General features: G+C 45.2%; 1 protein-coding gene across 1 annotated transcript in view; it reads right to left on the bottom strand.

Annotated features, from left to right (window-relative positions):
- The window catches only part of Enthd1 (ENTH domain containing 1), a 111,220-nt gene that overhangs the window by 82,826 nt on the left and 11,425 nt on the right, over positions 1-16,969 (bottom strand). The window contains exon 2 of the mRNA XM_052747476.1: positions 2,360-2,602. Within this exon, the coding sequence (XP_052603436.1) occupies positions 2,360-2,602 (243 nt within the window). The remainder of the gene's footprint in view (positions 1-2,359; positions 2,603-16,969) is intronic.

Here is a 16,969-nt window from a genome sequence, read left to right on the forward strand (position 1 = left end):
TTACTCTATAACTACAAAGTAACAAACTGGAATTTCTTGTGTACCTCAAAAACATGGCTCAGAGATGAGTTAGTTTTGCAGTGACTCAGGGACTCACTTTGTTAGCTGGCTGTCACTCAGGCTGTGTCTGGTTCAGGGCAGGAGCATGTGACCTTACTGCTCCTTCACCAGGGCCACCGGCTTCAGCACTGCAGCTAGGTCTCTATTCAAATCCCCCCTCCAAAATGCTGTCCCACCCCATATCTGCCCCCAAAGAAAGTCATCCTGTCACTCTGTCCCTGACTGCTTTCCCTTTTGGTAAGGATGCATTGCCATCTGACATGTTTTATGTTAGTCTGTACATATGTGGCCCTAGGCTGGCCTCTGTCACATAAGCTCCATGGTGAAGGGAACTTTGACTCCCACACCGCTGCTGCTCCAAATTTCTTCTGGCCATTCAAATTTCAAGGAACAAAGATCGAGAAGAGAGCGAGTCAAGAAGTGGCAGGAAGGGCCTGGGAGACGGCTGCACTGGTAAAAGGCCGGCCATGCAAGCCTGAGGACCTATGAGGACTTAGGACCTCTGTCCCACAGAGCTGGATGGAGGGCCAAAGGCCAACAGCCTGGAGCTGGACTCAGTAGTCAGCACCCAGATACCAAGTATGAGGAGTCCCAAAAGCCCTGTAAAAGGCCAGGTGCTGCAGCATAGTCTGTAACCCCAGTACTGTGTGGGGCGGAGACAAGTTGACCCCTGGAGCTCCCTGGACACCCACCCTACTTGAATCCGAGAGCTCCAGGTTCAGTGAGCTACCCTGTCTCAAAAAAACAAGGTGGGGCTTGATTGAGGAAGATACTGGCATTCACCTCTGGCTCCATATTCACATATACTCCCAACATGTACACACTACATGAACATGTACATACACACACACACACACACACACACACACACACGGAAGAGCAAGAAAGAGGACAGAACACAGGAAGAGGGTGAAGAAACTCTGAAGAGTCACAGTGGGGTACTGTGTTCTTCGTGTCTGCTGTGGAGGACTTCGTGTCCGCTGTGGAGGACTTCGTCCAAAATAAATGGGTCCCCTGACAAAGATGCTCCACCATTTCTAGAAGGATTTGGTGTTTGCTGTTATAATTACAAAGAACCCCCTTCTAACACCTTTCTTCATCTTGGCCCACAGGTACAAACTGAGCAAACCTTTAAGAATGCTTGACAAAGACAGGGAAGGATGATTTTAGGTTGGTTTGTGATCATATTATTGCTGATATTTTGAAGTTTCTGCGCTTCACTGACAACTAGAATTCACTGCTCATACTGAAGTCCTGTAGCTCTTTTGGGTCTTGGTGGGTTTGGGCTGCTACCACCACCACAGGATGGGCAACTCAAAAACAACAGAAATCGTTTCAAACAGCCCTGGAAGATGGGAAGTCTGCAATCAGGGTGTCTGCAAGATCAGGCCCTAAGAAACTGCCTCTTCCCACAGCAGGAGGGGGATGAGAGAGAGTTCTTTAGGGTCTCAGGGCTCAAATCCTGTCTGGGGGTTCTACCCCTGTGACCTAACCATCTCTCCGAGGCCCCGCCTCCAGCTGTCTTCACATTGGGAATTACATTTCCACATGGGGTGGGCGCAAGCCTTTGGTCCATTGCCACAGACATAGCTGCTGAGACTAGGAAGTGACCTCTGAAAACCCCCGGTGTACTTTCAGCCCTGAGTCTAGCTGCTTTCGAGAAGCAACTAAGTCAGATTTCATCCGTGTCCTTCTTTCCCTAACCTCCCCTCTCTATGCACAGCCCATCAGTGGGTGCTGGAGAAGCTATGGCAAGATGACATTCTTTGATGAGTCAACAAGATTAATCGGAAAGATCATTCTATTTCCCTGATAGCAGTATATCCCCTCCCACCTTTGTTTTGAGAGTTCAGTAACACAGAGTTCAAGTTTTAAGCAAAGGAAAGCCTTACAAATAATCACGCTGGAGTATTTAAATTATGTTAGAATCTTCAAACGCATTTAAAGAAACATGCCCATGTACCCAGGCCCCTACTCTCAAAAAGTAAACCTCCTTCATATTTCAGTTAGGAAAAAAAAATTAAACTGAATAAAGATGCCAAATAGGATAGCCACTAGGCTAACAGTTTTAGCTGAAAGCCATTTTATGTGAGTGCAGAAGCAACACATTCCGAAAAACATCCATACAAGTGTCTACTGAATATCCTCCTTCATCTTTGGTCCCTGCAGTATGAAGTCTAATCATGGCGTAGTCCTGCTGATGTGGTGTTGGTAATTTGGTGTGTGCCTGGTGTTTTATGTTTCTAGCTGTTCTCAACGGACACCTAGCATGTTTTAGGCCACTGCTTACAGTACGCACTTTTATTCCGTAGACTCGCAATTGTCAGGAGTGAATGCTTCTTCTCGGAGGTAAGGCTTTCTGGGATGAGGACAGAAGCACACGCTGCGGGTGAGTTCCCTGCGGCAGGTAATCTGTTGGGAAATGTCATGGAGTAGGAGATTCGCTGTCTTGTCCAACTCGCCACTTCCCTCTCTTTAAAAAGCAGCTGCTCATCCATCAGCAGAGTTATGATTTGCTTCGACCTCTCCCGGATATAGCGACCTGAAAAACAGCCAAGAATTTGCTTTAAAACAGATTAACACTATAATTAATTTTACTCTAAATAAAATTAAGGCAAAGTTGAAATGTAGCGAAGTGGGAAGACAAGTAGAAGACTGTTGATGAACACATTCCTCTCTGTATCCACTAAGCAAACAAATCGTCAACATGTGATGAAATTGCATCTTCTCTGGCATTACACTTTTCATTTTAAATGCATTATTGGATTTTTCTTTGGAAAGCCATCCATACTCTGCAATAAATCCACTAACACAGGCACACAGCAAAGGTTTGAGCATGAGGTTAGGGAGCTTGCTCAGAGGGTAAAATATTTGCTGTGGGAGCATGAGACTCTGAGTTCAGATCCCTAGAACACACATAAAGTCTAGGAGTGGCAGTGTATGCCTGGAACCCCAGTGCTGGCGGACCTAGAAAGGAGGATCCGGAGACTCACTGATCGGCCAGTCTAACTAAGCTGGCAGGCTCCAGGTTCAGTGAGATATGCTGTCTCACAAAAGTAATGTAGAGACCCGACAGCAACCTCTGGCCTCCATGAGCACCTACACAGACGAGCAAGTATATACACAAAGGTTAGTTTCCCCACTTCCGTCTCTTTGCCATTTCCTCCTTTCAAATTTCTTCTGTATCTGCTTCAAACTCTGTTCTAAACACCCTTAATTTCTGGTGGACACTCACAGGCCCTAACTGAAAGTGTGTTAAACCTGCTCAGTGTCATGGAAGGCAGAAGTTGCTGGAACTTTAGTCCTTGGGGATGATATCAGGCACTGTCTTTCTCTTGGAACAGGGGCACAGTTTAGATTTGGAGATGAGGAACTCGTATCTTCCCATTCTCAATTTCAGGAGCTCGCCTCCTGTCCTTTCTCCTCCACCAGAACCTCACCCTGCAGCCCTGAGCCTCTTGCCAACAACACAGAACTCTAGGGAGCTGTTGCTTCTTCCAGGAACTCTGCATGGCTGGATCCCTGACTCATCTGGTCTCTCCTCAGAGCAGCTTTCTTCCTGCTGCCCTCTGAAGAAGCCCTGCCCATCATCCTATGTCTCATCCTGCTTGGCTTCTTGGTGTGGCATCTGTCACTGCATCCTATGACCAGTGTGTTCCCTTGTTTGCTTCCTCACCTAGAATATAGACCAAGTGAGAGAAGTCTCACTGCAGACACCGATGGCACACACCATATATTCAATAAATATTTACTGAGGGAATGAATCAAGAAAGAAACATCATCAAAAAGTTTCCAATGTTCTCCTTGCTATGGTGTAAATGAAGCAGATTGCTGGAAGATGCTGGGAGCCAATTTACAACTTAGCTGCCTGAGAAAGTTGCTTGGCTTAAAATAGCCTCCTGCAATACCCTCAATTAGAAACTAGAAATTATGGGCTAGATTTGGAACATTGTACTTGGAGTCTGTGGGGATTGGTGGGATGTGGGGGCAGCCAACTGGCTCCACGTGGCAAGCAGGCACAGTGAGCAGCAAGCCAGCTGCCCTGGTGGAAGCTTCCTCCTCAGAGCATTGGACTCCCCCAGGGGAGCAGAAGGAGCTTCAGGAAGGCCAGGCCACTGCATCTTGGCCAAAATAAGGAAGAAATCACCCAGAAATGGGCATCTCACTTAACTCTGCCTGCTTCCCCAGGCTCCCATTCTTCCGCCCTCTGTACCAACCTGGCCACTCTAAAGCACCACAGTGAAAAGTGAGGAAAGCCAGGAAGAGCCCTAGGTCTGTTTCAAGGAGATAAACAAGCAACAACCATGGCAGGGCAGCATCCGTTCACTTCTAAGCAATATGTTTCCAAAAAGACACGAAGGCAGACACAGTGCAAAACCAGAGCAGTCCAGGGAGACAAACTCAGGCAGCGACAGCTTCATGTCCGAAACAAGAAAGGAATGGGGCAGGTTGAAACACGGGCTTTCTGGAACAAGATTCATTCCATGCTCTGCAGTCTGAGGGCTCCTTCTTCTTCCTCTGAACTGAAAGAATCCCTGAGAATGACTGACTGATACGGTTTGAAGAAGTCACATGTGTTGTCATGACAGAGGGTTGGGGCTACAGTAAGCGGCCCCCACTGGAAAAGCACAGCACAGGGCTGGGGAGATTGTTCAGTGGTTAGAACACCGGCTATTCCTGCAGAGGACCCAGGTTCAGTTCCCAGCATCCACATGGCAGCTCAAACCATGATAAACTCTAGTTCCAGGGAATCCAGCACCCTCCCACTGGCCTCTGCGAGCACCGGGTCTGCACATGGCACACATACATACATGCAGGCAACACACACACACATAAAGATGTTAAATATTTTTTGAAAAGAGGACAGCATGTGACAAAAATATTAATAAATAAACACATAAAGATAATATAAAGACCTCGAATGAGGGCAGGATTGATATGGCAGAAAGAGGATCAGGCAGAGGGTCACCTTGGGGCATCCTCTCAAACACAAGGTAAAAGACTGGGAGACGAGATCACTAGGGCAGCTGTGAAGAGACCAGAGTCCAAACACATCACTTCTGCAGTCATTTTCTTCTCTCAAACAGCTCAGGAAGTGTTCTAAGCACCGAGAACACGAGCAGGAAAAAGAGACAAGTGCACATGTGCACTCGGTTCTTTCGGTGAAACCCCCAGGGAGGACTAAGAGGGTGATTTCAAGCCGAAGTAAGTTTTCTAAAGAAAGTATGGAAGGGTGACATGCTAGACACAAATGTGGGGTGTAGTCATTGCAAATCTTAGTGAGGAGGTTACCCAGGCCTCAGACTTGGCCATGTCCTCCTTCCAGCCAAGAGCACCTTACGAGTTCTGCCACAGTTTGGAGTTGCCCATTTGATAGATGTCCTTCCACCAGACTCCAACATCCACAAAGGCCAGAACTACACTTGCTTATCCCAAAACACTTAAGAAGTGTGTGGGATGGATGAGTATGGCAAGGAAATGTTTCCCTACCCAATCCACTCTTCTTCCTGTATTTCTTTTGTAGTGCATTGTACTAAGTGAGGAATATAAACATTTAATGCCTCCCCATGCAATAATCAGGTCTACCAACCAAATCCTCTAAATCTATCCTTCCTCTCCCTTAGTTCAGACGGTTTGTTGCTTATGGAAGCTTAAATTATTTACCTATTCATCTTCCTCCTAATCTACCTTCTAACAGGCCCCAAGGAGGCAGGGACAGGAAAAAAAATGAGAAGCATCTCAACTTCAGTATATGACCAGGTTATTTCTGTATAAAAACAAAATCCCCTTCAGTCAGGGGCCGGGAGGGTAACTCAAGTGGAGCACCTGCTTAGCATCCTCAAGGTCCTGACTTCTGTCCACAGCACTGCAAAAACAGACAGACAAAACAAAACCGCATCCATGGTGTTAGCACAGTGAGGTCATGCTTCAAAGCACTGCTCTGCTCTACTCCAAACAGCCAGCAGTAACAGGCACTGCCAGTCTCAAAAAAAAACAAACCACTCCACAGAGAAATACAAATGAGAAAGCCACATGTGTGGCTGAAGCCACGGGGCTGCTGGGCTCTTGATCCGGCAGCTAGGATTTCAGCAACTGAGGTGCCAGAGATCTAGACCTGCTCTCCCTTTGATAGGAGGGGTCTGTGTTCACAACAGACAGTGAGAGAGGGGCAGCACTCACTGCTCTCCGGGATCCGTCTACTCCTATCTATTTATTTGGACCTGGCAGCAGGACCACATACATAGTCTAACACATGGAACCGAGGTAAGTTACCTCAAGCCTGGGACTGTAACACCTTAGTTTTAACTTCAGGGCTCAAATTCCAAGTCACTTTGATAAGGTCTGTACTGGAGGCCAGAAGGGAACAGGGTAGATGAAATGAGCAGCTAACATGAAGGCCACGTGAGCATGCACAGCTGTAGGAAGAACCTCCTACTCAACGAGCCTAAAGCCATCACTCAAAACCACATTAGACAGTCAATAAGACTAATTCTGCTCCAGATGAAATGTGTCTATACGATCTTCTACAGAATCAATATCCTATAGGATTTTAAATTTTTCCTTAAAAGATTTTTAAATAAATCATTGAGAAATTAACACAGGGCAGGGAAGATGATCAGTATGTAAAAGTGTTTCTTGCCCAAGCCTGACACCTGAGTTTGATCCCTGGAATCCACATAAAAAGCGAACTATGGTTCACATCTGTAATCCAGCACTCCTACAGTGAGATGGGAGGGAGGGTCGGGAGAATCAACTAGAAGTTCATGGTCCAGCTAGCACAGCATCACAGGATGATGGAAACAAGAGAGACCCTGCCTCAAACAAGGTGAGAAGGAGGAACTGAATCCAGAAAGTTGTCTGACCTCCACATACATGCATGTGCGCGCGCGCACACACACACACACACACACACACACACACACACACACACTTAAAAAATGCAAGACTCACATACATAAAAAAGAACATGGAGTTATGAAACAAAACAAAAATGAGCATAAATGAGAACAGATGGATCTGATGGAATCAAACAAGCATCCCAGCGTGGAACTACAGTGAAAATTGAGATTAAAATAAAAACAAAAACACCCTCAACATCTTAGACTCAAACAGCTGAAGAGAGACTGGTTGGAGGTAAACAGCACCAATGTATTCAAAGTATAACAGAGAGGCCACAAGAAAAAGAGTAATTAAAAGGCATAAAGGACAGATAGCGAGACCCCAATACTCATCCAGAAGCTTCAAAGAAGAGAGTTAAAAAAGCAGTGTTCAGAAAGACAAGAACTGGGAATCACAGATGAGTCACAATCTGCAGATCTGGCCAAGAATCCCGGGCTGGGGAATCCACAGAGCCCAGGGGGAGAACCTACCACTATTATGTTACTAAACTGACAAAAGTTTCCAAATGCCTTCTACATTTATTAACCTATGCCCATAGATTAGTGCCGTTCTCAGAGCTCATCAGAAGCTTCTCGTGCAGAGGTTCACCGATCGGGTGCATAGAACAAGTGGCTTTGGAGGCTCGACCGTAAAGGACACACATCTGTCTCACACCCTCTCCTCCCAAGGGCCGTCACAGAAGAGGAGACCAGGAGAGCAAAACCATACCTTCTCCACACAACAGGTGGACTCGTGAACTCACAATAGTTGTGATTGCCTGACCAAGACCTGTGCAAGATCAGGCCGCTCGATACCCGGCATGGAGGCGGAAAGAAAGCATGAGTCCTCCCCCCACCTGAGGAGCTGTGGACAGCTAATGGCTTCTGGAGGAGGAGAGTCAGTTTTCTTTAAGGGTGTGGTTGGTCCCTTGTAGGTAGACATTCTGGTGGAAGACCCAACACCTAGCACAATCTGGAATTAGCGGGCTACTAGAGAAAAAAAAAGGAGCTGAAGTTGGGCAGGGAGTGACTGGAGGGTTCTGGGAGGAGTTTTTCAGTTTTGTTTGTTTCCCCTTTTTTCCCCCCAAGACATGGTTTCTCTGTGCAGCCCTGGCTGTCCTGAATCTCGCTCTACAGACGAGGCTGGCCTCGAACTCACAGAGATCCGCCTGCCTCTGCCTCCCGAGCGCTGGGATTAAAGGTCTGTGCCACCACCGCCTAGCATCTGGGAGGAGTTAAGGGAAGGAGAAAAGGGTAAATATGATAAAAACACATTGTACGTATGTATAAAGTACTCAAAAATAATAAAATATTACATTAAAAATTGTCTTTTTCCAGGCCTACTTGTGTATATCTGTAATCCCAGCACATAGGAAGTTGAGGCAGGAGGACCATGAGTTCAAGACTAGCCAGGGTGACACAGGAGACTGTCACAGTGAATCTGAAGGTGGACAATTGAGAAAGCTCAGTGGGTAAAGGAGCTTGCTGCCAACCTGGTGACCTAAGTTCTAGCCTCAGGACCCACGTGGTGGAATAATAAAAATAAGAAATTGATTATATGTATTTGGTGTGTGTATGTGCATGCCCCAAGGCCATGGTGTGAGTGTGGAGGACAAAGGACACCTTGCAGGAGTCAGTTCGCTCCTCCCACCATGTGGGGTCTGGGCTCGAACCCAGGTGATCAGGCTTGGCGGCCAGTGCTGTTACCCACTGAGCCAGCTCACCGCCACCACCAGCTCACCGCCACCACCAGCTCACTGCCACCACCAGCTCACCGCCACCACCCAAAAAAGTTCAATTCAAAAGATCCAAAGGCTCAACGATAGTGCCTGCAGCAAGCAAGAGGCCTTGGGTTCCATTCCCTGCACTACGAAAGGAGGGCGGGGGAAACCAACCACCGTGCAAAGCCGGGAACAACAAACCTATACCTAGAGCCACTGTAGGAAAATAGGAGAAGCACAGTGTAAGGTCCCCCAGATGTGGGGGGTGGGGAGAGAGAGAGAGAGAGAGAGAGAGAGACAGAGAGACAGAGAGACAGAAAGACAGAGAGAGGGAGAGAGATAGAGAGAGACAGAGAGAGACAGAGAGACAGAGAGAGACAGAGAGAGAGAGACAGAGAGAGAGAGACAGAGAGAGAGAGAGACAGAGAGAGAGAAAAGAAATGTAACCACCACTTGATTTTTAGGTGAAGTCAATAGCAGGCCTATCTCCTTTAGCTGTAGGTAGGTGCTGCAGTGTTGAATTAAGCCAAGGCATTGATGTCCTGTATCTGGGCAACATTTTCCTTATTAAGAAAACTATGAATTATGGGGCTGGACAGATGGCTCAGTAGTTAGGAGCATTTACTCTTCCAGAGCACCAGGTTCCAGTCCCAGCAGCCACATGGCAGCTCACAACTGTCTGTAACTGCAGTTCAAGGGGATTGCATGCCCTCTTCTGGCCTCTGCAGACACTGTATGCACATAGTGCACAGATAAACATGCAGGGAAAACATGCAACTGTATGCACACAGTGCACAGATATATATGCAGGCAAAACATGCAACTGTATGCACACAGTGCACAGATATACATGCAGGCAAAACATGCAACTGTATGCACACAGTGCACAGATATACATGCAGGCAAAACATGCATACACATAAAATAAATATTTTCTTAAAAAGGAAAATTATTAGTGAGAAATAGTTGTCTAAATAACATCTTTCATGGTTAAGCCTACGTCAGTGGCGTGAGATCCCTTGGACTGTTAAAAACAAACCATACCAATCACTTTGGCTATAGTTTCCCACTGGGTGTCTAAGTCCATTGTAGATGACCAAAATTAACCTGTTTGTTCTCTTGTCAAGGCCACTTGAGAATCTGGTCCTTGGGGTCAGTTGGCTTGGGAAGAGCCTCTGGCTCCTCTAGTTTCTTTCACAGTAGTTCAGCCTTTTGAGAGTAAGTCAAGGCCTTGTTGGACTGTGGCTTTGTTTGGAAACATGGACAAAGTTATTCCTCTGTGCTGACCCTCCTCTTTACAGAGTGGACACTGGTTAGTCTACTCAGTGCAGTCACCATACTTGGGATAAAGATTATCTTAGAAGCTGACAGTCTAGTCGCTTCTAGAGTTGAGGCCTTGGATTCGGCTGTGGGGTGAGAGCTCCTTCTGCTTGAGTTCTAAGAAACACCTAACTCCAATGACACGTTCACATTTTCAGAGCTGATCTTCTGGGGTCCAGTGGTTGGATACTGAAAAATCAAATATGACTTGTGTACTATTTTTCTGTAGGGTTGAGAAGTGCTCTCCACAAGTAGGGAATTGGAAGAATGTCTCTGGACAACATATCCAGATAATTCTGTAAGGGGATAATGGGAGCATTGTGAATCAGACAACACTAAGAAAAATGAGGCATTTGAGCTAGCTCAGAATTATCATCAACCATCAAAACCGAGTTTCTGGGTACCACAATGGGAGTCCCTTTAGAACATCTGTCTTCTTGCCGAGAAAGTACCAAGGCAGTTGTCTCTTCTATAAATGAGACTGGGGAATTATAGGTGACAGATTACAGTTCTATTAGTATTGTGTTATAAAGACAGTTGATGAAGAAAGGAAACTAGGAGGGAAAGTGGGCCGAGCCCTGAACTGACTGAGACGATTCGTTTACCTGGTGGAAATGTAACCAAGCAGAGCTGAAGACCCTCCAGGGGCTTCTTCGTCTTCACTGCCTTGGTTGTGAGTGAGGCTTGAAGGCAGAGTAAGATGTGGTCCGGCTAGCTCCTCCTTGAAGGGGGTTCTGGGGAGGAGTTACATAGGATGGTTCTTGGAGAAGGAAGCAATGAAGGTGAGGAATTGGACTCATAAAGAGGGCTTTGTTTAGGGCTGAAGGTTCCAAACAGCTCCTCCTTGATCAAATCATGGAGTTACATGTCCATGTGTCCTCGTGTATCCTATTTATCCTCCCTCATGCACCCAGCTCATCAGGAAGGAATCGGGGCCTGGGAAACTGGAGAAATTCCCTTCCAAGTCCTGAAGTACCTCGGCTCAAGGTCTTCCTGTAGCACTACGCTGCTAAGCCAGCCTCCCTACCTCTCCAGTAGCCCTGGCCTTGGGCCTCCCAGAGCAGGCGGGAGGACAGTGTCAGGAGTATGTTCGAGCCTGCCAACAGAATGCAGGGAAGATAAAGTGAAGGAGCAGAAGGCTGTAGAGTCTCTTGGTTCTCTTTTAGCCTTACACCCTTTCATTTTAATGTTGGCCTTCCAAGAGTACTTGGGTTTTGTTGTTTTGTTTTTGAGACAGGGTTTCATATAGCCCAGACAGACTTGAAACTTGCTATGTAGCTGAGGCTAGCTTTGAACTCCTGATCCTTCTGCTTCCACATCCCAATACCTTAGCTTTACAGTGTGCTCTTTATACCAAGTACATGGCTCATGACTATCATCCCTGTACTCTCCACCTCATTTTTGGAGATAAGGTCTTTTACTGAACTTAGAGCTCACTGATTAGGCTAGACTGGCCGGCCAGTGAGTCCCAGGAATTACCTTCCTGTCTCTGCTTCATTGCTGGGCCTACAGGCATATGCCACAAGGCCTGGCTTTTCCGTGTGGGTACTGGGAATTGACTCAGGTCCTCACGCCTGCACAACAAGCACCCTCCTCAAACTCTATTGGACACTTTTACTAGGACACATACACCTGTCTATTTACTTCAACTTGGGAGAACGACTTTACTTGATAAATCTCAGCTGTTTAATCTCTAAATCCCAAGAATCTGTCTACGACATCAATGGGCCAGGTAGGTATAGGTGCGACAGTTTTATTAGCATTTCTTTTTGTGTACTGGGATCAAATCCAGGGCCTCACACACGCGGGCAATACTCTTCTACCACTGAGCCATATCCCCAGCCTAGATGCACTTACCGAAGGAAGTCCCATGCTCATGCCTTGATTTTAAAGTCCTCTCTTTGATATTAGAACATCTGAATGTTCACTGCCTGTCACTTGGCTCTTTGTTTTATACAATGCTGTTTAACACTAGATCATGCCTCACTATGTATGAATGAGTTTTCATAAAATTTGCAACTGCTAATTGAACTAGATAAATCTAAATTAAGTGAATCCCTAAATATTCTTGGCAGAATCTGAGAGGAAAGAATTAAGCAAATTTATAGAAAAAAATCTCCAAACAAACAAACAAACAAAAAATGGTCTCGGTCACTGGCACTAATGATCTGCAAACTTTAAAAGAAGTCACGAGCACCATTACCTCCCTCTGCCCCTTTGCTGCAGATAATTTATGGCCTGAGTGTTCCCTGGGGACTAGTGTGCTGCCTAGGCTTCTTCAGTCTGGCTGTGCAGGTGTGGTGGGCTCATTAAGAAGTAGGCCAAGTGGAGGACTTAGTTAACATGGGAACATGCTCTCGCAAGGGACCCAGCAGTCTGTGGCTTCCTGCTTGGAGAGAGATTTCCCCTCCCAGTTTTGTGACTCCAGCTTCCATCAAGTCTTCTCTAGGGGTGTTGGCACCTTGCTTCCAAATCTCGAGAGCTGTGAGCTAACGGACCTCTTTTCTTTATAAAATTAGCTGCCTTTGGTATTTCATTGTAATAATAAAAATGGGATTATTCCCTCCATCTTCCTTTTATTCTTTTTCATACCACTATTTACAATGGTAATTTGAGATTATTATAAATAATGAAACAATTTTAAAAGATAACTTCCCCTGCCTACCCATATAGTCCCTTCTTTGGGCCTGTAATAAGGAGTATGATGGACATGGGGACAGGGGCTAGGGCGGACAGAGGAGAACTGCATCCCTACCAGGACCACAGGCAAGGCCATCCTAGTGAACACTTGCACTGAGTTGTCTCAGTGAGAGCACATGTCCCAGGAAATGCCAATAATAAAAGACTCAGTCCTAACAGTAGCAGACTGATGGCTCTTCATGTGGCCGACTCTCAAACACGTCTCTAATCCTAACTACCGCTCTCTGAGCTCATTATGAAGTCCACTTTACAAAAGAGAACAGCGCGGTTTACGGTGATGAAGAAACTCTGCCCAAAGTCAAAGCGTCGGTGAGTCAGAGAGCGGGGATGGGTTCTGTAAAACCGACAAGCGCGCACCTCCATCTCTTTGACTGACCTTGGCTTGTGATCCAGCGCTATTTTATTTGATGAGAATCCAGAGTGAGTAACTCTGTTGACACAGCACTGGCAACATTCGCCTGCTTGCTCTCTCTTCTCTGTTTGCTTTCTCTGTCATTGCCGGGCACAGTAAATAAGGAGTACAGTGGGAAGGCTAAAGAGGTGGGTGAAGGTCACATTTAACGCTGAATGAACTCAAGTCTTGCTTCTTGCTCTCACAATTACCAATCCAACTATATTTGTTAAAAGGAAACAAAAGGCTAAAACATGACACTGTGTTAAGTAAAGGTACTTTGTTTAAATGCGCAGTGATATAACTTAAAGTCACAGGTTCATGATGACCTGGAACCTATCATGTGTTTGTTAAAGGGAATCACTTGTTCATGGAAATGGCTGTTATAGGACTCTCATAACTTACCTGTGCTATGAGTGTACTCAGGGAGCCTGTGTTCATTGGCCCACCACCAGTGTACATCTACAACCGCATTATTAGGCTGCAACCACGCGTCAGGTGTACGCTGATGAAAGGTTTGACTAGTGCTGTCTGACAAGAGCAGGGAGAAAAAGAAAACATCGAGTCTGATCCACTCTGAAGCCAGATAGTTTTTCCCCCACAGTGCTTAGCTGTTGCATCAAACTGGCTGGAAGCCAGGCAGGAGCCATCAGCTTTCTGAAACCCCAAGTCTAGACTCCTCTGTACTAGGAGCAATACTCCTGAATTGCAGTTCTTTGATTTTATAGCCTTGACTTGGCTAATCACATCTAAAGTAAATATTCCTGCATCTAAAAGACATTTTTCTTGCCTTTTTGGTACTGAACCTAGCCTTTAACAGCCAAGCCATCTTTCTGCTGTGCATGGTAGCATACTCCTTTAATCCCAGCACTCAGGAGGCAGAGGTGGGGGGAATCTCTGTGAGTTCAAGGCCAGCTGGATGTTCATAGTGAGTTCCAGAGCAGCCAGGGAGACCCTGTCTTAAAAGAAAAAAGGTGGCCAGGCAGTGATGGTGCAGCCTTAATCCCAGCGCTCAGGAGACAGAGGCAGGTTTATCTCTGTGATTTTGAGGCCAGCCTGGTCTACAAGGCCAGTTCCAGGACAACCAGGGATACACAGAGAAACCCTATCTCAAAACAAACAAACAAAAACAACAACAAAAAGAAAGAAAAGAAAAGAAAAGAAAAAAGGTATTTTTCTTTCTTTCCTTGAACTTTTTGTAAACAGCTCAGGTCTTCTGAGTTACTTACAGCTTCTTGGAAAGGCTACATCCTTGGTTATGCCTTTCCCTCCTACCCACACTGTGTTCCCTCTCTGTCTAAACCTTCAAGGAATCAAATACCTGGTGTTTCCTTTCCTTCTATGGGATTCTGAACCCAACCCCCCCCACACACACACAAGATATTTTAGTCATTTATAGCCTATGTGAATATAAATAAATGCATTACGCTTCTAGAATATTTGCTTCTACATTTTAATGTACAGCTGTGATCTAAGGCTTAAACGGCTTAGTTTGTTTAAAATCTGGTGGGCAAGTCAGCAATTGGTGTGGCCTCATCACTCTGTTAAAAGACAGGATAGAGAAGCAGAAGTACCCTGCACATAAACCAGCCATGAATATGGATGTGAGCTGCCTCATTTCCTGAGTAAGAGGCTGAGGATGGGCCTGGAAAGTCAATATGGCAACGTTACTGAAGGATGCTACCTCCGGGAAAATGGTTTAACATAACTTTCTAATGACACTGAAATTTTATTCTTTTAAAATGTATCCCTTTTGGAAAAAATGCCTTTCATTTAAATATGTGAATATACGCACAAAATGGCCTATGTAAATAAAAGCAACTGCAATTTCACAATTTCCTCAATCCAGAATAAAAAGGCACTTATCAACCTATAATGAACACATTTCCTAAAATCTAGTTTTATAAGAATACCATATTTGTATAAGCATATGTTTGATAGCATGAAAGTTTCACATTTCATTCAGCATTTTCCAAACAATGTTAATTAAGCTCATTCTAGAAGTTCAATAACACCTTGTTAAGGTCTTTTATAGGCTGTTATGAGAGGATGATTAGTACATTAACAGAATATGACTAAATGGTATCGGGACATGTAAGTTCTAATTGTGTTCAGTTTAATTAATGTGCAGCCTTACCTAAGTAGCTTACATCCCACCGAGCTTTAGTTTATTGTCTCTGTAAGAGATAATATTCTCAGCAGCCCCCTTCCCCACAGGGAGATGTTCTAAGGTGTCCAGTAGGTGCCTCAAGATATGGGTAGTCCCAACACTACAGCCCCTGTGCTTTTCCTGCATTAAATACGCATCATGGTGATGTTTAGTTACAAATCAGGCACAAGAAATCTAGCTCTTTCTGATGGAGAAAGGATGGGGTTAAAACTAGTTTTTTAAACATACTAGAGCATTCTATGTTCTTAACAAGCTCTGTCCTCAGAGAAATGTGTTAACTAGAGCTAATCTGATGGGATATGCTGAGTCTCACCACCAATCGGGGAGAAGAGAAACACCCAACTTCCATCTATCTAACCATCCATGCCATTGAAGAGAGGGCAGGAGGGAAAAATGGAAAGCACATGTGAAATTCCCTGAGGCACAGGCTCACCAAAACACTGAGACCTAGTCACAAGACTGCCTCCTTCTCTTCCTGCTACAGCACAGGAGAAAAGCCTATTTTCCACAGTCCCTCCTGTCTGCTCATCAAGTCCAGTGATTGGAGAAAAATTACAAGACAGACTAAAAGGCACAGAAGAGACAGAGGAAGCACGAAAAGTACAGCCAGATCTGGCGGGGATGTTAGAATCACCACGAGACAGCGATGACTGAGATGCTGAGGGCACTAATGGCGAGCATAGAGAGCGTGCAAATAATAGATAAGCAGAGGGATGGGAAAGCTAAGAGAACCAAAAAGAAAACACGAAGACAAAAAACACCAAAGAGAGTCTTCAATAGGCTGACTTCAGACAGGACATGGCTGAGAAAAGAACCTTCGAGTTTGAGAAGATCTCAGTAGAAACCTAAAGAGAAATGCATGAAAAATAAACGGGATGGAACACCCGCATCTGCAGGACAGCCATGAGGTAATGTATGTCAGTGGGAACTAAAGAAAGTGAGAGACAGAAGTTGACAGAACAAATGTGTGAAGCAATAGCCACTGAGAATTTCTCCCACATCAATGCCAGACTGCAGTTCAGGGAAGCTCAGAAAACGACCCTAGGCATATCATTTTAAAACCCCAGAAAATTAAAGACAAAGAAAGAGACCAGAAGGAAAAAAGCCTTTCCTATAAGAGAGCAAAGACAAGACTCATATTCACCATCTCTTCACAATCCATGCAAGCAAGAAGAGAATGGCGAGAAATATCAAAATTGTTAGAAGAAAAACCACCATGCTAGAATTTTGTACCCTGTGAAATTGTCCTTCAAATGAGAAGGAGAAATACTGTCTCCAACCAAAACTAAGAGATCTGCTATCAGAATTCCTGCCTTGCAAGGAATGTTCAAAGAAATTCTTTAATAGGAAGCAAAACAGGAAAGGCCAGAAACAGATCTTCACGAAAGAAGAAAGCACTGGAGTTGATGTAAGTAAAGGTAAAACAAAAATCTTTCTTTTCCTTATTCTTTATGACTACCACAACGGTTTGTTCAAAATAGTAATGGTAGGGCTGGATGTAGCTCAGGTGGGAGAGTGCTTACCCAGCATGTAGGGAGCTGGGTACCATCCCTAGCACATGGGTATGTACACCATACCATTGATACTTATTCAGGATTTCAATGGGCAACTGCTTTGAGTTCTGAAAAAGTTGATTCTGTAATCACTCATTTGCTAGAAGTTATGGCCATCATGGGCATACCTGCACAAATTAAAACTGACAATGCTCCAGCATATGCCTCTGTTAAAA

The sequence above is a fragment of the Peromyscus californicus genome, unplaced genomic scaffold (genome assembly GCF_007827085.1).
Source record: "Peromyscus californicus insignis strain IS unplaced genomic scaffold, ASM782708v3 Scaffold_20__1_contigs__length_68692818, whole genome shotgun sequence".
In the NCBI taxonomy this organism is placed as follows: domain Eukaryota; kingdom Metazoa; phylum Chordata; class Mammalia; order Rodentia; family Cricetidae; genus Peromyscus; species Peromyscus californicus.